General features: G+C 34.6%; 1 protein-coding gene across 1 annotated transcript in view; it reads right to left on the bottom strand.

Moving 5' to 3' along the window:
* brsk2a (BR serine/threonine kinase 2a) overlaps positions 1 to 20,890 on the bottom strand; it is a 271,593-nt gene extending 250,703 nt beyond the window's left edge. Inside the window, 1 exon segment of the mRNA XM_051100124.1 lies at positions 20,503 to 20,890. Within this exon segment, the coding sequence (XP_050956081.1) occupies positions 20,503 to 20,596 (94 nt within the window). The 5' untranslated portion in view covers positions 20,597 to 20,890.
* Between the last annotated feature and the right edge of the window lie 392 nt (positions 20,891 to 21,282).

Raw genomic sequence — 21,282 nt, 5'->3', positions numbered from 1 at the left:
TGTTTTAAAAAAAATGAAATAAATAAATAAATAAAAGTACATACATATTAACACTCCAAGGCATATGACAATTATTAACTTTCTTATAGAATGGTTAAAAAAAAAAAAAAAATCAGATTTTTTGTTTTGTTTTGTTTTTGTTTTTTGTTTTTTTTTAATTCTGAGGTGAAATTATTTGTTACAATTCCCTCATTTCTCCTCACCATAATGTGAAAAAGCATTAAAATGAGTTAAAAAAAAAAAAAAATTAAATAAATAAATAAATAAAAATTAACATTCCAAGGCATATTACATGTATGAGGCTTAATTTTCTTATAGAATATTTAGTTGTTGTTTTTTTTATTTTGAGGTGAAATTTATGACATAATGTAAAAAAGTGTTAAAGTTTGTTTCAAATAAATAAATAAATAGATAAATATTAACACTCCAAGCCATATGACATTTATTAATTTACTTACAGAATAATTAGAATAATTTCTTTGTTTCTTTTTTTATTTTTTTTGAGGTGAAATTTTGTTACAATTCCCTCATTCCTCCTCACCATAAAAAGCATTAAAATGAGTTTTATAAACCTTTAAAATAAATAAATAAATAAAAATTAACACTCCAAGGCATATTACATGTATGAGGCTTAATTTTCTTATAGAATAATTAGAATCATTTCTTTGTTTCTTTTTTTTTTTTTGAGGTGAAATTAATTGTGACATTTCCCCATTCCTCTTTACCATAATGCGATAAATAAATCAATCATTTTTCCTGTATTTTTGTGATAAAATGTGCTTTTGTAGGTGCATAAATAAGATTTGCAACCCGTTTTACTTCTGTAATGCTATGTACTTTAGAGTGAAACATTCTTTAATGATGAAAAGGGGGAGGGGCTAAAATGAGGCCTTGATGATGTCACTGAGAAGAAAAGTTGTTTCACAACACTGCAACTTATTCAGTTTTGAAAGAGCATAATAAAAACTGTACCCATCATGTCCAATAGCACCATTAAATCCATTTTATTTTCATAAATATCATTAAACATTTCTAAATCTTTCAGCTGTCAATCAGCTACGCAATTTAAAACAGCCAAAAACCTGCAAGCACACAAAATGAAGTCTTGAAGTGCGAGGCGCTGCCGTAGCAGAGGGAGCTCGTCGGGAAAGCAAGAGAGAGAGCTTGTAGTAATTGAATGTTATTATGTGGGAGAGGTCCGCGCACCCTACTGAGAGAATCCCATTAGTGGCCAGCCAGATTTAATCGCCATGTATGAAATTATTAAAAACCTCAGTGAATCGCTCTATTCCGCCCCGTTAAGGGTGATTCTGCCGTCGCGAGTGGACCGTGGGGAAGCGCTGCGGCCCGCGTGTGCACACGCACTCAAAAAACACACACGCCGGAGAAAAATAAGACACGCGAGCGTGCCGTCCGCCTTTGGCGAGGTTGCCATAGCAACCCACGTCGCACATTAGTGAGAGATAGTGATGTCACCGAACGGTGGCGATCTGTGTTAGTCATCAGTGTGCATGTTGTTCAAGCAACTGCTCCAGATAAATCTATGCAAAACGTACTTGTGTTGCCTGAAGATAAATATGAGTCTGTATTAAATTCAATCAATCATCTTTACAGATGCATCCATTTACTTCCTTCTGCTCAGTTTTCCAATACTGCTCATCATATCTGACCATTTCCCATAGGCTGTGTTCAGAATAGTCTACTAACATGCTATTCTTACTAGTCCTGCTGCACTAAGTATGCAGTATGCACATTTTCTGTTTGCATCCCACAATGTCAAACAATATTTAATGAGGAAAAGGTAGGGCAGGACTTGATTTTATCAATTAAGAGCTGAACGGATTGTGAAAAGTACCTTTAGAGCACAGTTTGAGGGGGAGGAGCTAAAAATGAGGTCTTGATGATGTCACTAAAAAGAAAAGTTGTTTCAGAGGTGGCGTTAAAACAAGAATAAGATGCGATTAAAGGAGAAGTCCACTTCCAGAACAACAATTTACAAATAATTTACTCACCCCCTTGTCATCCAAGATGTTCATGTCTTTCTGTCTTCAGTCGTAGAGAAATTGTGGTTTTTGAGGAAAACATTTTAGGATTTTTCTGCATATAATGGACTTCATTGGTGCCCTGATTTTGAACTACCAAAATGTATAATAAATGCAGCTTCAAAGGACTCTGAACGATCCCAGACGAGGAAGAAGGTCTTATCTAGCGAAACGATCGGTCACTGTTTTCTAAAAATAAAAATTTGTGTACTTTTTAAGTACAAAAGCTCATGTAGCACAGGCTCTGGGACACGCGTTCTTGAATGATTCGTTCATTTTGAATGAATCTTTAATGTGACTTGGGAAGAACAAGTTGTCTCGGGCAGTGATTCGTTCAGTCACGCATGCGCAACATCCTATTAGGTTCTGTACTGGAATTCGTTCACCTGTTTTGAGTCTTCTGGTTTTTCAAGCGAATTAACGAAATGACTCGAAAAAAGATTTGTTCATTTTGCTGAACGAGACTCAAAGGTCCCAGTCGGTAAAATGATCCGAACTTCCCATCACTACTATGAATCACGTCTAAGTTCATCATCTGTGTACTCTGGCTACAAAAGGTAGAGTATAATGAAACACTATATCTTATTTTTTCCTACAACTTCAGAATCGTCTGACATCGTTGTAGCTTTTTGTTTGTAAACAAGTTTGTACTTGCACTTTCTTCCAACGTGATTCAATAGTACGTGAACGCGCATCCCAGAGCCTGTGCTACACAAGCTTTTGTGCTTAAAAATTAAAGAAATTTTTATTTTCCGAATAAATGACCGATCGTTTCGCTAGATAAGACCCTTCTTCCTCAGCTGGGATCATTTAGACCCTTTTGAAGCTGCATTTAAACTACATTTTGGAAGTTCAAACTCGGGGCACCATATCAGTCCATTATATGGAGAAAAATCCTGAAATGTTTTCCTCAAAACACAATTTCTTCACAACTGAAGACAGAAAGACATGAACATCTTGGATGACAAGGGGGTGAGTACATTATTTGTGAATTGTTATTCTAAAAGTGGACTTCTCCTTTAAGGTAGGATTCCGCATTTTGGTACTTTAAAAATGCATTTTGATCATGATAAGAGCTGTATTTCCGAGTAAAACACTGTTTATTTAGAACAATATGATAATCATGAAGTGGAAAACTGGACTGGACTAGAGTCATAAAATTGAATTTACTGTATAATGTGGAATATCACAGAATTTGCCTTTTTAAATATGAATCCTGCGCATTCTGTGTGTCCCTGTATGAATGAATGGCACAGACGCGTGGTTTCGTTTACTACACACATACTGAAGCACACGTTGCAGTCTACAGTGTGACCATTTCAGTCGCATTTGTGACTGGACTCACAAATGACTAGAAATTACACAAATAAATTAAAGAAATGCCAAGTAACGCATTAAATTAAAGGAGAAGTCCACTTCCAGAACAACAATTTACAAAAAATTCACTCACCCCTTGTCATCCAAGATAATTTGAGGAAAACATTTCAGGATTCTTCTCCATATAATGGACTGATATGGTACCCGGTCATTTTTTATAATTTTTTCGAAAAATAAAAATTAGTATACTTCTTAAGCACAAAAGCCGGTGTAGCACAGGCTCTGGGATGCGCGTCCACGACGCTACGAATCACGTCTAAGTTTATCGTCTGTTTACTCCGGCTCAAAAACGTAGAGTATGACAAAAAACTCCATCTTATTTTCTCCTACAACTTCAGAATCGTCCAACATCGTTGTACCTTTTTGTTTGTAAACAGCGTTTGACTTACTTACACTTTCTTAGTCTTTGCGTGTTCGCTTTGTAAACACTGGGTCTGTAGTTCCGCCTACGTTCGGCGCGACCTTTCAACCGGATTCGTAGCATTGTGAACACGCATCCCAGAGCCTGTGCTACACAAGCTTTTGTGCTTAAAAAGTATAAAATGACCAATCGTTTCGCTAGATAAGACCTTCTTCCTCGGCTGCGATCGTTTAGAGCCATTTGAAGCTGCATTAAAAACTACATTTTATGGAGAACAATCCTAAAATGTTTCTCTTAAAAACCTTTCTTTACGACTGAAAACAGAAAGATATGAATATCTTGGATGACAAAGGGGTGAGTAAATTATTTGTAGATTTTTGTTCTGGAAGTGGACTTCTCCTTTAAACATGAAATTTTGACTTAAAACGACTGAAATAGTCATTGCTATTACTTACAAATTAGAAATCCGCTTTTACAGTCTAAGTTTTTAAGTATTTAAAGCCAAAATTACAATTATTTACTTCTTCTAGCAGTAGTTGTGTAAGAAAAAAAAAATGGAGGTTTCAAGTCAGATATTTACAGAATTGTTGAACTGTGTTTTAAGGACAAAAACATTTTCTATAAATGTTAAGTTAGGGCAAGTTGAAAAACATTTTCAGATGAATGTGTATGTACTAATTAGCTACAACATTTGTTGTTTTATGTATTTCTGTGTTCAGAGTTTTATGAATTATTTTGTGTTTCATAATTGAGACCCTGGACCACAAAACAAGTCGTTAGTGGCACGGGTATATTTGCAGCAATAGCCAACAATACATTGTATGGGTCAAAATTGTAAATTTTTCTTTTATGCCAAAAATCATTAAGATATTAAGATCATGGTCCATGAAGATATTTTGCAAACTTCCTACTGTAAATATATCAAAACTTAATTTTTGTTTAGTAATATGCATCACTAAGAACTTCATTTGAACAATTTTAATGGCGATTTTCTGAATATTTACATTTTTTATGCACCCTCAGATTCCAGATTTCATTTACTTGCATCTTAGCCAAATATTGTCCCATCCTAACAAACCACACATTAATGTAAATTAATTTAAGAAAATGACCCTCGTGACTGGTTTTGTGGACCGGGGTCATAATTGTTTTACTAAAAAATCTATAATATAGTCTATGTAGTCTATAATACGCTGTTCAATGGCATGTTCCATTGTGACAACCTATTGGGGCATGTTGTCACAACATGTTTTCAATTAACCGAATCTTATTTTCTTATCAATAATGGTTCAAATATTCAAAAATATGTATAATACTTAACAGTATGTCTCTAAACAGAAACTGAGAGGTATTCATAGAAGTATAAAAACAAAAGGTTAGTGTAAGAAATTGCCCTGGTCTCCACTACTGTGCAGTATTGTGTAAACAATAAGCTAGTACTCCATTCCCAACACAGCCACTGACTGCTCACAAAAGAGCACAAAATAAAGTCTAATAACCCTCCAGTCCACTCAATACCCACAACAACACCTGACTATTTGACCAAAAAATGAGCAGCTGTTAGACTCCAGTATCCCTCAGATACACAAAATCATACTGAAATCACCCCAGAGCTACAGATGCAAAATAGCTGAATACAATACACTAGCATCAATTTGTTTGAAAAACAGTACAGATAAGGAAGTTACAAAACAATGGCTTCCTGTTCTTGAGTCACTTCAGCAATAAAATTAAAATATTTGTTCTTCTTTCCAGCCACAGATTCATAATTTTGCTGAATTTTGCTTCGTTATTTAACGAAACAGTTAAACAATGAATGAATTAGACACTTAAAATGTAATGTTGTTTGTATTTGTAAATTAAAGTCCATACATTTTTAAATCAAATACATGCATTATAAATTAATTTTTAATTAATTAAATTGCAGCCACTGTTGAAAAGTTCTTTAAGGGTCTTTAAGATTTTTGAAAGAAGCATTTTAAGCTTATAAAGTCTGTACATATTTAATTTAAAAATTACAATAAAATCAGTAATTTTGTGAAATATTTTTACAACTCAAAACAACTGTTGTCTATTTGAATATATTTTAAAATGTAATTTATTTCTGTGATGAAAAGCTGAATTTTCTGCACCCTTACTCCAGTCTTCAGTGTCACATAATCCTTCAGAAATCATCCTAATATGCTGATTGGCTGCTCAAGAAACATTTATGATTGTTATCAGTGCAGAAAATAATATTAAATGTTGCAATTTTTGTAGATTATAAATGTCTTTACTCTCACTTTTGGTCAATTGAATGCATCCTTGTTGCATAAAAGTATTCATTTCTTAAAGAAATCATCCTGCCCACACACTGTTGAGCAGTAGTGGATGTATATCAGAGCAGTAGGACTCTTATTTCATCATATCAGGAACAGAGACAGTTTGCTGCAAAATTATGTTTTTAACATCAAACTATAGCGATGTTTCAGAATCAATCAAACTAACACGATTCCATGCTAAACGGCACACAGCGAGCCCGATTATGTTGTTTATTGAATTCGCTTGACAATGTATCGCGCATGTAAACAGAGAGACAGCACAGATGCGTATCAGCGCAACAGTCGACGGGAGACCAAGACAACAGAAAATCTCTGATAGCGTTTGGAATTGAAGGAAAATTGAGCGTAGCGGCCCCATCATTCTGTGACAATTTCAGGGCTTTTCCACTTGTCAAAAACCTGACGACAAAACAGCAGCCTCCGATACGCCAGGTTACACCCCAAACAGAGCTCAATAAAACCTACCCAACAAACCCTACCGCACTAAACGAAAAGAGCATTTAAAGGGACAGCGCACCTAAAATTCAAAAATCTGTCATCTGTTCATTCGAAGCTTGTATGAGTCTATTTCTTCACCTAAATACAAAATAGACTTAGTTTTATACTTTTACAGTGGTTTTTGGAGCTCAACAGCTTCAGTCCCCATCCGCTTCCATTGTACAGAAAAAAGAAAGAAAATGGAGTTTTTATTTTGAAGTGAAAACTGTTGTTTTAACCGCTGACGACAAACGGTTCTCAGTCAACTCTTCATAACTATCATTCAGAAAAACATGGCAATCACCTCTGACAAAAACATCAATACCGTTGGCAGTTTACACTCATCTGCTGTAGTTGATGGAAAACAGCGAGGCTATCTGTTTTGTGAGATCTCAGTTGAATTCTCACCTCTACACAATCATGCCACAGGCATAGAAACACTCATTCCCTCGCTGCAGGTCAGAAACGGGCTTATGATTAGCCTGTAATTTCTTCTTTCGTATTTGCAAATTTGCAACATTAGGCACATTTGGTGGAAAGGTTGTTATTATTTAAGAGAACGCTTCCGTTATTTTCAATGAAGCTGTTGCTCATTTGCAGTGAAGAAATGGTCTATGGCCAGAACTGCATGCTACCATAAGTATAATTTCTGCAGTATGTAGAGTCATGGGCAAAAATACGGGCACCCTTGCAATTCTGTCAGAAAATGCAACCCTTCTTCTCAGAAAATTGTTGCAGTTGCAAATGTTTTGGTACTCACGTTTATTATTTTTTGTTTCCGTTGGAACAGCATAAAAAAAACAGAGAAGAACACTCAAATCTGATACAATTCCACACAGAACCCAAAGAGTGCACTGGACAAAATTATTCGCACCCTTAACTATATATTTGGTAGTACCCCCTTAAAAAAATAACTGAAATCAATCGCTTCCTGTAACCATGAATGAGTTTCTTACACCTCTCTACTGGAATTTTGGACCACTCCTCTTTTGCAAACTGCTCCAGGTCATTCAGATTTGAAGGATGTCTTCTCCCAACTGCTGTTTTGAGATCTCTCCACAGAGAGATTCAGATCTGGACTCATTGCTGGCCATTTCAAAACTCTCCAGTGCTTTGTTTGTAACCATTTCTAAATGCTTTTTTTAGTGTGTTTCGGGTCATTGTCCTGCTGGAAGACCCATGACCTCTGGTGGAGACGCAGCTTTCTGACACTGGCCACTACGTTGTGCCCCAAAATTCTTTGGTAATCATCAGATTTCATGATACCGTTCACACATTCAAGGCATCCAGTGCCAGAAGCAGCAAAGCAACACCAAAACATCTTTGAACCTCCACCATGTTTGACTGTAGGGACTGTGTTCTTTTCTTTGAAGGCCTCATTTCTTTTTCTGTAAACAGTGCCATGATGTCCTTTACCAAAAAGCTCTGCTTTTGTCTCATCTGTCCACAGTACATTCTCCCAGAAGGATTGTGGTTTTGTCACATAAGTTTTGGCAAACCCCAGTCTTGCTTTTTTATGCCTTTGTGTCAGCAGTGGTGTCCTCCTGGGTCTCCTACCATAGCATCTCTTTATTCAGATGGCGACGGATAGTGTGAGCTGACACTGTTGTACCCTGTGTCTGCAGATCAGCTTGAATTTGTTTGGAAGTTAATTGGGGTTCTTTATCCAACATTCGAACAATCCTTTGTTGTAATTTTTCATTAATTTTGCTCTTCCGTCCACGTCCAGGGAGGTTAGCTTCAGTGCCATGGGCTGTAAACCTCTTGATAATACTGCGCACAGTGGACACAGGAACATTAAGATCTCTGGAGATGGACTTGTAGTCTTAAGATTGTCCATGTTTTTCCACAGTTCTTTCTCTCAAATCCACAGACAACTCTTTACACTTCTTTCTTTTCTCCATGCTCAGTGTGACGCACAACACAAAGTTTGAGTCAACTTTTCTCCATTTTAACTGGTTGCAAGTGCGATTACTATATTGTCCACACCTGGGCAATGTCTAAATACAAATTACAGGAGCATCACATGCTTGAAAAGCAATTATTTCTTACAATTCTGACAAGGTGCCAATAATTTTGTCCAGTCCATTTTTGAATTCTGTGTTAAATTTTATCAAGTTTGACTTTTCTTCTCTGTTTTTTTGTGTTGTTGCAGTGAAAACAAAAACAATAAGCATGTGAATACCAAAACATTTTTAATTGGAACACTTTTCTGAGAGAAATGCAAGGGTCCCAATATTTTTGGCCATGACTGTATATATTATATATGTATGGAATATTCTGGAAGGTCTTTGACATTTGCTAAAACTGCTTAGAATATTGTATCTTTTCTATTATATCTGGAAGTAACATCCACAATTAACTACTAACTACCACAATTTAGCTATTAAACCTACTTGAAATCAAAAGTGGGTCATTACACTTCAGTCAAACACGATATGGACTACTGTCTGTCTCTGTGTGAATAAATGGCGCAAATGCAAGGTTTTGCTTACTACACACATACTGAAGCGTGTGTGACATTCGCGGTGTTTTTGGCCTCTGCCGCCTCAATATATGAGTACATAAACACATAAAGACACATAAACATTTAGAATTTAGAGTGTCACTTCATGAGCATTTTATCATTTCGTGAGGAAAAAAAGCTTTCGTCATATCATATAGAAACAAAAACCTAAAGGTCTTTACAGCAACCAGTCAAAATAAAAGTTTGGTTTAACTTGAAGAAACTATGACAGAAATATAATACTTAATGTAATGATAGTACTACTGCTACTAATACTAATAAAATGATTATTAAAACATTATTTATTAAGAAATATTTACCAGAAAAAGTATTTACCAGAATGTATTTACCAGAAAAAAAAAATGTAAATACACACAGTATTCACAGTATTTATGAAATAAACAAATAAATAAATAAATAGAATGATATATTTTTATAATAAAAATCAATTATTAATCATTAATTTTAATGAAATCATTATAATACAATCCAGAAAATTAATGGAAAACAGAATTTGAGGAGAAAAATAAAACTTACTTCACATGGCCTTAAAAATGTCATTTTTGTTACATTTTTAATAAATTGGTGTGGTAAACTGTGTAAATTTCACATTTTGAATTAATTAGTCATGTTTATTTATTTATTTATTTATTTAATTCAACCATTAGAACAGAGTCTAGAAAAATTAAAACGGAAAAAAAGGTAACCCAGGAAAATTTAAATGGAAAAAATGGCATTTGGAAAAGAATAAAACTGAAAATTATAGTATATTACAATTCTGAATTGTCAAGAAAATGCCAGAATTGTGAGATATTAAAATCACAATTGTAAGGAACAATTGTAAGTTTTATTTATTTATTTTTTTCTCAGAACTGGATTTTATAACTCAGAATCACAAGTTTATATCACACAATTCTTACATTTTCAGTTAAAAGTCTAAATTACTTTTTTCTTTTTTTCTTTTTTTTTACTTTTTATTCAGTGGCAGAAACAGGCTTCCATAATTTTTAGCTTTAATATTCTGAAGGTTTTTGAAGAGGGGTTTGTTCATATATCATTTGCCTGATTTACATAACATTTCTAAAATCATAGAGTTTTTTGTTTGTTTGTTTGTTTTGTTTTTTTGGCTCTCAACAGTATTTTCTGATTTCCGAAGTGTTAAAATGAGATTTCATAACTGTAATATGTCAAAAAAAAAAAAAAAAAAAAAATTTACTTTATCCAAAAACTATTGCATATTTAATTAAATAAGAACTAGACAGACCTTGCATATTTAAAAATAACATTTCAGAAAAGCTACAATACAAAACAATTGTCTGAAAGTACTGTGATTAATAAACTTGGCAAGTATAGCGACATCTACAGTATTAGTTGTCATTTTACCCTATTTACCTGTGGCATCCTGCTTAAAAAGTACAGTCAGCAGTATAAATAAGCTTTAAAAGTACGCCGTCCGCACTCTTCCATGTTGTCTGCCCTAAATACATCAACAGTGTTATTATTTGTTCAGGTCCAGCTAAAACGCACATTGTTTTAATAATACACTGTATGCGTACAACACTTGCATGTGTTCATAACACACTTGCACACAAGATGAGTAAACACTCGCTGGTTCACTCGAGCCTAGCAGCAACACAGATGAGACCAGACTACAGAAAAAACTAAAGCACTGCTGATTATTACACTTAAACTGGAATATGCCATAATCAGAGCTCAAATAATAAGAAAATGCAATGAAAATCAAAACTTACAAAGAAAATTAAAAGCCAACAGACCTTTGCGTACTTTGTTTAAAAAGGAGGTGAAAGGCCAAAAATCAATATCAACAACCAGCCGCTGTGGGTCGTGATGCTTGAAGTCTGTTTCAGTCCTTAAGAGATTCAAAATGTCAATTTGTCAACAGAAGAAATGGTTATAGCCATCATAAAAGCCGCAAATGTCTGATAGTTGTCCGTCTTGCAGCCGATGGCTGGGTGTAATGTTCACGTAATGAATAAATGACTCAGGAGACTCACACAGACTTTGCTACGGGCAAAACAAGCAAGATTTGTGTAAAGACCAACTACATAAAACATCATGTGCTGTGGTATCGATTCAGACAGTGAGACGACATGTGACCCGTCACACTGAATAACTTAATGTTACTACATGAACTGTGTACAAGAAAAACTTAAGCTGGAAAAACCTTGATCAAGCATGCTATTCCTTATTATAAAGCCCTAAAAATACACAAAGGAGGACGATTTCTGTCAGATCGGAAGAGTTCAATGATAAGCGGAACAAACACCTTGATTGCCTTATTGTGCCTCGCTAATGTGGAAACCGTTAAAAACACAGCAATGACAACAAAAGCGAGCACACTGTCATGACATTTGTGACCAAAACGTGGGAACCAAAAATGGACACTTTCCAACTGACCCTTTGCTGGGAGTTTGATTGACTGGTGATCTGACCAATCATAACACAGAACCTGCCGTTTTGTCCAACAAACAAACGAGACAGGTGGACTTGAACTTGAAAACAGTGTGTCTCCATGTCTTTCTGCTGTTTAAATAAAACACTAGGGTGGAATCGCGGAATCCAGTCATAAAAACGGAATTTACTGAATAACGCGGAATGTCACGGAATTTGTCAAAGTTTGAATGAATTAATCACAAGTAGGTCATTACACTTAAATCAAACCGCAATATGGATTAGTATCTGTAAATATTACGCCGCAAAAATAACATTTAAATGTGAATCCTGCATGTTCTGCGTGTTTTTATGAATGAAGCAGACAAGTTTCGCGCCGCTCGCCGTGATTTCAGCTTCTGTCGTCTCACTAAATGAGGACATAAATACACAAACAATATCTGCTGAGAGTCACTTCATGAGCATTTGACCGCTCCATTTCAGAAAACTAGCATTATATCATATACAGACAGAAATGTAAAGGTAGACACAGCAACCCGTCAAAATAAAAGTCCGGTTTAACTTGAAGACATTGTGTCAGATATACACTACCGTTCAAAAGCTTGGGGTCAGTAAGGCTTGTAATAGTCTTTAAAGAAGTCTCTTATGCTCATCAAGGCTGCATTTATTTGATTAAAAATATAGAAAAAAAACAGTAATATTGCAAAATGTTTTTACAATATAAAATAATGTTTTTTATTTTAACATACTTTAAAATAGAATTTATTCCTGTGATGAAAAGCTGAATTTTTATCAGCTGTTACTCCAGTCTTAAGTGTCACATGATCCTTCAGAAATCATTCTAATATGCGGATTTATTATTAGAATGATCAGTGTTGGATAATATCAACAGTTGTGCTGCCAAATATTTTTTGGAACCTGTGATTTTTTTTTCAGGATTCTTTCATGAATAACAAGTTTAAAAAGTACAGTGTTTATTCAAAATATAAATATTTTATAACAATGTAAATTATTTATTATTAACTTTTAATAAACTTTTAATTATTAACTTAATACATCCTTGGTGAATAAAAGTATTAATTTCTTAAAAAGAAGCTTGCTTAATTTTCAATAATTAAAAGATAAAGTAAATGAATGTTTAATGCCTTCATTCCATAACCAGAACATGTTAAATACACAACACATTTCTGAGGGTAAAAAAAAACCTTTCATAAGGCTATTTTAAGAATAAATTTGAATAAAGTAAGTATGCATTCAAATAATTAGACATGCTAAAACACAGAATAAAACATGGTGAGAAAAAATAAAACACTTCACAGGGCCCTAAACATGTCATTTTTGTTAAACCTTTATTAAATTGATGTGAAATTGTATAAGTTTCATGATTTTAATTAATTAGACATGTTCTTTGATTAATAAAATTTAATGTAACCATTATAAAGGAGTTGAGAAAAATTAAAACTGGAAAAAATGGAATTCAGGAAAATTAAACTGGAAAAACGAAATTAGGAGAAAAATAAAACAGAATTTGGGGAAAAAATAAAACGGATTTCATAGGGCCTTAAAATACCTTGTGACGTTCATGTTTATTTTGTGCTACAACTAGTAAAAGAGGAAGATATGATCAGTTCATGTGCCGCTTGAACTAAGGCACTACAGTAATCTGTCACGACACAAAGAGCCACAAAATGTTATTTATTGTTTGAATTTCTTAAAAAAAAAAAAAATTTGAAAGCTGAGACTTTGTTTCCTACCAGAATTAATCTAATCTGTCTTTTATCAACCCAGTCTCATATTTTACGGGGTGGCTAATTCAAACCTCACTTGTACAAATTCATTGGCTATATCATACATGTTTTATGAGTATTTAAATTCATGTTTGTAATTTGTATGAATTCACACAAATGACCGACTCCTAACCCCACCCCTAAACCTACCCATCACTGGGGTCTACACAAATCGAGTGAGCCACACGTATGAATACGTCATGAGATAGCGTTGTGTTTTTTGTACTTAAAATACTAATAACACACAAAGGCAGAAACTGTAGCACCCTAAATATTAGCAAATGCAAATGCAAAAAAAAAAAGAATAATTACAAATTTATATTTTTATATTAAACAAAAAATATATAAAATATTGTAAATTAATTTAAATTTATTTAAATAAATTATTTTAAAAAACATATACACAAATATAAAATAAAAAAGATTAATTACAAATTTATATTTTTATATTAAACAAAGCTTTATATAAAAGATTGTAAATTAATTTAAATATATTTAAACAAATTATTAGATATTAAAAGCAAAATGTGTTACCAAAAAAAAAAAAGTTACAGATCTTACAAATAAAATATAGGCATTAAGATATTTGCAATTTCCTGAATGATTAGAAATGTTCAGAGAGTTCTCAGATGCTATGCAAAATGTTTAACTTTCTTTTTTCTTTTTTTCAGAAATCCAAAAAAAACACTACCAGTCAAAAGTTTTTGCACAGTAAGATATTTAATGTTTTTTTAAAGTCTCTTCTGATCACCAAGTCTGCATTTATTAGATCCAAAGTAGGGCAAAAACAGTAAAAGTTTGAGATATTTGTACTATTTAAAATAACTGTTTTCTATTTGAATATTATAAAATGAAATTTATTATTGTGATTAAAGAAAAAAAAACATTTTCAGCATCATTACTCCAGTCTTCAGTGTCACATGATCCTTCAGAAATCATTATAATATGCTGATTTGCTGTTCAAGAAACATTTATTATTATTATTATTATTATTATTATTATCATCATAATCAATATTTAAACAGTTGAGGACTTTTTTTTTTTCCAGGGAATTTTTTTTTAGGGAAAGAAATTATAGAAATTAATACTTTTATTTAGCAAGGATGCTTCAAGTTGATCAAAAGTGATGATAAAGACATTTATCATGTTATAAAAGATTTCTATTAAAATAAATGCTGTTCTTATGAACTTTATATTCATCAAAGAAACCTGAAAAACAAATCTACTCAGGTGTTTTCAACATAATAATAATAATAATAATAATTATTATTATTATTATTATTATTATTATTATTATTATTGTTGTTGTTGTTGTTGTTGTTAAATACACAATAATAATACTTATTAGTAGTAGGAATAGTATTAATATTTATTATTATTATTATTAATAATAATAATAATAATAATAATAATAATAATGATAATATTAATATAAATGTTTTTTGAGCAGCAAATCAGAATATTAGAATGATTTCTGAAGGATCATGTGACTGGAGTAATGATGCTAAAAATTAAACTTTGAAATCATAAGAATAAATTACATTTTTAAATATATTCAAATAGAAAACAGTTGTTCACATTTTTTACTGTTTTTGCTGTACTCTGAATCAAATAAATGCAGGCTTGGTGAGCAGAAGAGACTGCTTTAAAAAAAAAAAAACATTAAAAATCCTTAAAAAAAAAAATTAACTGGTAGTCTCTTATATAAATTAAATACTGTAAAGTATATATATATATATATATATATATATATATATACACATACATACATACATACATACATGCAACATCCTGAATGACTGAAAAATGTTCACAGACACAAATTGAGCATGTCCATTTTCACTGTCCATTCATTCATATATGGGCTTTTGATAAGATCTTCCTCAAACCTTCCGCAAGCATCCTGTATTAGATCAGTGAAGGGAAGTGGAAATGTAAAACTTGTAATGGAGCTGCATCATTGCAGCAAATCACACGATTCCACCCCCAGTCTTTACCCAACAGCAGCAGATATGAAATGATACTCTTTATGCAATTAGAAGCTGCAGCCGCCACAATCTTAACCCAGCATTTTTAACTCAGACAGAGGAACTCCCTAGCAACAAGAAACCAGAGGCTCATCTCACTTCAAAAATTTGGCTTGACTTCACCTCCTCCCTCCCTCGGTTTCTACGCGTGGTCCTGCGAGTCTCCGGTCCACGTGAAAGCTTGTGTGAGCCAGAGACTTACCATGAGGGATTACAAACACACGTGTGTTTGTGTCGGGTCCTAATCACATAATGAATATGGCATTGCACAGGACGCCTAGATCAGCCCCGGCCTTCCGCTTTGCACTATAAATAACGCACAGAGCTGCCATCAGGAGGCCAACAATCACTGGCCGTTCGTCTTCAGACTGGTACCTGGATAGTGAGTTAAACAGGACTAAGCTTCGCCGTCAAATATCTGAGGAAAAAAGCCATAATGGTACCGTGCTGATCTGATTAGGCAGACAGGTGGCAGACACGCAGACCAACACAAAGGAAAGCGGTAGTTGACATACTACTGTGTGATCTATGAGGAACAAGCTGATTCCTGTAGGCTGTGCACGTGCGCGGATTACGCATTTCAGCTGCCGCCTGGGAATTCAATGAAACGGAGATCAGTTTACAGTGGATGAAAGATGTTCGGATACTTTCAAAGTCCTGAATGTCATCGTAGTTTAACAAAAATGCCATTATTTAAAGGAATACTTCACCCTCAGGGCATTTAAGATGTAGATGTAGCTTTGCATCACTTGCTCACCAGTGGATGTGAATGGGTGCCGTCAGAATGAGAGTCCAAACAGCTGATAAAAACATCACGATAATCCACAAGTAATCCAGTCCATCAGTTAAAGTCTTCTGAAGTGAAAAACTGTGTGTTTGTAAGAAACAAATGTATCATTTTTAAACTTAAAACCATCGTGTCTGGCCAAAATATAGATCTATAATCCATAATAACACTCTCACATCAAATTCACTCTTATATTTGATGAGAGCTGTTTTGGACTTGCTTGTAAATCTGTGCATATTTCACTCCTGATTCAGACTAGACAACTTTTTTTACTGGAGGAAGCAATATTATGGATTATGAACTTGTATTTTAGCCAAAAGTGATAGTTTGAAGATAAAATGCCTTAATAATGAATTTTTTTCTTACAAACATGACGTTTTTGGCTTCAAAAGATGTTAATCGATGGACTGGAGTGGTGCGGATTACTTGTGGATTGTTGTCATCTTTTTTTATCAGCTGTTTGGACTCTCAATTTTGACGGCACCCATTCACATCCATTGGTGAGAAAGTGGTGAGTTTAGCTCTAAGAATGATCAAACGCACCTGAGCATGCTAATCAGTGTCTTCAGGATCATTAGAAAAATCACAAACTCATCACTTGCTCACCAATGGACATGAATGGGAGTTCAAACAGCTGATAAAACATCATGATAACCTAAGTCTCGTGAAGTGAAAAACTGTGTTTATAAGAAACAAACTAATAATCAAGACGTTTTTAACTTCTAACGATTGCTTCCAATCAAAATATAGTCTAATCCATAATGACGCTTCCTCCAGTGAAAAAGTCCATCTTCTGTCGTCCTCACACATCCAAATTCACTCACATATTTGTTTAGAGCTGTTTGGGACTGTTTTTACTTGTAAATATGTGCATATTTTGCTTTTAATTCAGAAATTACTTTTTTACTGGAGGAAGCAATATTATGGATTATGGACTTAAGCATCAGTTTGAAGGTAAATTGTCTTAATGATGGATTTGTTTCTTACAAACATGATGTTTTTGGCTTTCCAGGATGCTAACTACTGGACTGGAGTAGTGTGGATTACCTGTGGATTATTGTGATGTTTTTATCAGCTGTTTGGACTGTCATTCTGACGGCACCCATTCACATCCATGGGGGAGCAAGTGATGTAATGATACATTTCTCCAAATCTGATGAAGAAAACAAACTCATCTACATCTTGGATGGCCTGAGGGTGAATACATTTACACCAAATTTCCATCTATGGGTGAGCTGTTGCTTTAATGCAGGGATCTTCAAATTGGGCTCACAAGATCCACTTTCCACTTTCCTAACCCTAATCAGACACACCTGAGCATGCTAATCAATGTCTTCAGGATCATTAGAAAATCACAGGTAGGTCAGTTTGATCAGGGCTGGAGCTAAACTCATCACTTGCTCACCAATGGATGTAAATGGGTGCCGTCAGCATGAGAGTCCAAACAGCTGATAAAAACATCACAAAAATCCACAAGTAATCCACACCACTCCAGTCCATCAGTTAACATCATGAGAAGCTGTGTGTTTGTAAGAAACGCATGAATAATTTAATTGTTTTTTTAACTTCAAACCATCACAACCAAAATATAGTCTATAATCCATAATAATGCTTCCTCCAGTAAAAAAGTCAATCTTCTGTCATTCTCACACATCCAAATTCACTCACATATTTATTCAGAGCTGTTTAGACTGTTTTTGCTTGTAAATTGTGCATATTTCGCTTTTAATTCAGACAAGACAACCTTTTACAGAAGTAAGCAATATTATTAATTATAGACAGCAACCATTTGAAGGTAAAACATCTTAATGATGGATTTGTTTCTTACAAACATGACGTTTTTGCCTTCACAAGACTTTAACTGATGGACTGGAGTGGTGTGGGTTACTTGTGATGTTTTTATCAGCTGTTTGGACTCTCATTCTGACGGCACCCATTTACATCAATTGGTGAACAACTGTTGTAATGCTACATTTCTCCAAATCTGATGAAGAAACAGACTCATCTACATCTTGGATGTCCTGAGGTGAGGGTGAATAAATTGTCACCGAATTTCCATCTTTGGGTGAACTGTTCCTTTAATGCAAGGAACCTCAAATCTGGCTTGCGAGATCCACTTTTCTGCAGAGTTTAGCTCTAACCCTAATCAAACGCCCCTGAGCATGCTAATCAATGTCTTCAGGATCATTGGAAAAAAAAATCACAGATGGGTGAGTTTGGCCAGGGTTGGAGCTAAACTCATCACTTGCTCACCAATGGATGTGAATGGGTGCCGTCAGAATGAGAGTCCAAACAGCTGATAAAAACATCACGATAATCCACAAGTAATCCACACCACTCCAGTCCATCAGTTAACATCACGAGAAGCTGTGTGTTTGTAAGAAACACATGAATAATTTAATCGTTTTAACTTCAAACCATCACTTACAACCAAAATATAGTCTATAATCCATAATAACGCTTCCTCCGGTGAAAAAGTCAATCTTCTGTCATCCTCGCACATCCAAATCCACTCACATATTTATTCAGAGCTGTTTTAGACTGTTTTTGCTTGTAAATTGTGTATATTTTGCTTTTAAGGCAAGACAACTTTTTACAGAAGGAAGCAATATTATTGATAGACATTGAAGCAACAGTCTGAAGGTGAAACATCTTGATGATGGATTTGTTTCTTACAAACATGATGTTTTTGCCTCCTCAAGACTTTAACTGACGGACTGGAGTGGTGTGGGTTACTTGTGATGTTTTTATCAGCTGTTTGGACTCTCATTCTGACGGCACCCATTCACATCCATTGGTGAGCATGCTGCAATGCTACATTTCTCCAAATCTGATGAAGAAACAAACTGATCTGCATCTTGGATGTCCTGCGGGTGAATATATTTCAGCAAACTGTCATTTTGGGTGAACTGTTTCTTTAATGCATTAACTATCATTAACTAAGGATAAACGAGCAACACATTTATTACAGTTTTTACTTATCTTTGTCTATGAACTGCTCATTCTTAGTTCATGTTTGCTTAGATCCACTTTTTTCCCCTTCTCACTATCTTTTTTTATTAGCTCATATTAACTATTGTGCTTAACTAATATTAACAAGAACTAACTTCACTTTACTGAGCCATATTTGTAATGTCTTTCAATGAACTTGGTCATTTTAAGCGGGGGTGTAAAGGCAGTTTTCTTCAAGTGCAACCACAAAGAGTCAAATACTTTCTAATCTTCATTTTTCACAGTCAAACAATCATTTTATTGTTTAAAAATGCTTTGCTTGTGAAAACTCCTTTGTGTTTTATATCCAAAGCAGTGATTCTTAAAGTAGCTAAAGTGTCTAAATGCTTGTTACTGAATTGAAAAGATCAATAAATTAAAACAACAAATGCAATAAAACACCTGAACTCTGATCTCATGTTTCCAGTAACAGCTGAATAACTCTACCAAAAATGCCACTGATCAAACCACCACGGTCAATTATTAAAGCAAACAAACCACACATAAAACACAAACCAATCATCCTTCGGATTTCGTTTCTTATCTAACAGGAATAGACAGTCAGCCCAAAAATCAGCACAATCATCTTCCCGAAAACATGCGCTAAGCATCTTCTGGTGGAGAGGTTGTGAGAAAATCAGCGGTATTGTAATATTCGGGGATGGCAGATGGGCCGAAACAGCAATAAAGTGTTGCATCACTTTCTCCTTGCAGTGATTCGGTGGTTCCTACTGCCACCCCGACACATGCTCACTTCACATTTACAAAACATGCACTGTTTATGCATGCAATGTTATACAAAAACATTTTTAAAAATTACTATATATATTTGGAAAAATACATAAAACACAAACAAATATAGATATTAAACATTTACTATTAAATAATAAATATCATGTAATATTTTATTTAGCATTTAATACTAAATTTGCAAAAACCTCAACTATGCAATATAGCTATATCTGGAATATATTAAATAAATAAAGCAATCAAAACCAACTATGGTAGTAAATTGTGAACTGATCACTTTCAGATGTTGCCATTATGCACCTGTAAACCCTATAACCACATGCTAATGTAAAACTGAAGGTGTGAATGGTGCTGAGACCCTGCCTGCAGCTATTCTTAGAAAAGTTCAAGCTTTCGGGCAGGTTGTTCTGCATAAATGCATCAGTGCATCATGTAAAAGTCAAGCGGACAAGTTCATAAGCGCGCATTCAGATCCCAATGCTGCAAGCAACACACCCGAGCTGCTGAAGGTTGCAGAGACAATTTGTTACAATCTTAGTGAACACCGAAACAAATCAATGACACAATATGCACATGACAGTACAGTAAGAAAACGCACAATATCAGCCTGGATTGACATTATAACGCAATGCATAATACAGCTGAAATGCCTGAAAGCACAAACCTGTCTGTCCTTTCCCGAGGGTCTTTTCTAAGCGGTACGGTCCCACGTAATTGGCATGAGGGGTAGTGCTATTTTCTTTCCCAGACAATGACATTTTTCCCCGTCTGAACACACTTCACGCGGCGTTGCAGTTCTTGGGATACGGCAATCCTCTTATAGCTGCGCTGCACCGGAGGACGCGCTTTACTCCAATTTAACGATGTCTGCTTTTGTTTCTCCTGCCCGTTTCGGACCGATAGTCTGTGGCTGAGGTGGGAAAAGGCTCTTTTAGTGTGTCCTCTCCTTTCCTTTTCACGGGGTGAACCGGGCGGCTTAAGATCCGACTGGCATTGCGGGGACCTGCACAGCTTGTGTCCGCCTGTGCGGCTGCTCTCTGTGGAGTGGCCGGTCTGCGAATCCACCGACGCTACTACGGCGAAGGCGCGCGGATTAATATTCATGAGCTGCGCGGAGCCATTGGCTAGTCGGCGAGCGGCGTCAGCGGGATTGAATTAATATTAAACAGCCAGTTTTTGAACACTTACAAAAACTAATAAAAGGTACTTTTTAAATAATCGTAATATTAAATAAATGCATATCATGCGATATGAATAATAATAATTGCAGTTGGGTTGATGTGTTTTCCACATATTTACTCACAACTCACTGCATTTTTTAAATAAATATTTATTCATAAATTATTTAAATATATATACTATATTTATTGATTTTAGCATTAACGTACTGTCATGTTTTACATTTGGCAAGTTGATTTAATGTTCATGGAATTTACTGAAGAAG

Source organism: Labeo rohita, chromosome 25 (genome assembly GCF_022985175.1).
Source record: "Labeo rohita strain BAU-BD-2019 chromosome 25, IGBB_LRoh.1.0, whole genome shotgun sequence".
NCBI classification, from domain to species: Eukaryota; Metazoa; Chordata; class Actinopteri; order Cypriniformes; family Cyprinidae; genus Labeo; species Labeo rohita.
Note: the sequence above shows the minus strand (reverse complement) of the source record. Positions and strands in the feature narration are given on the sequence as shown.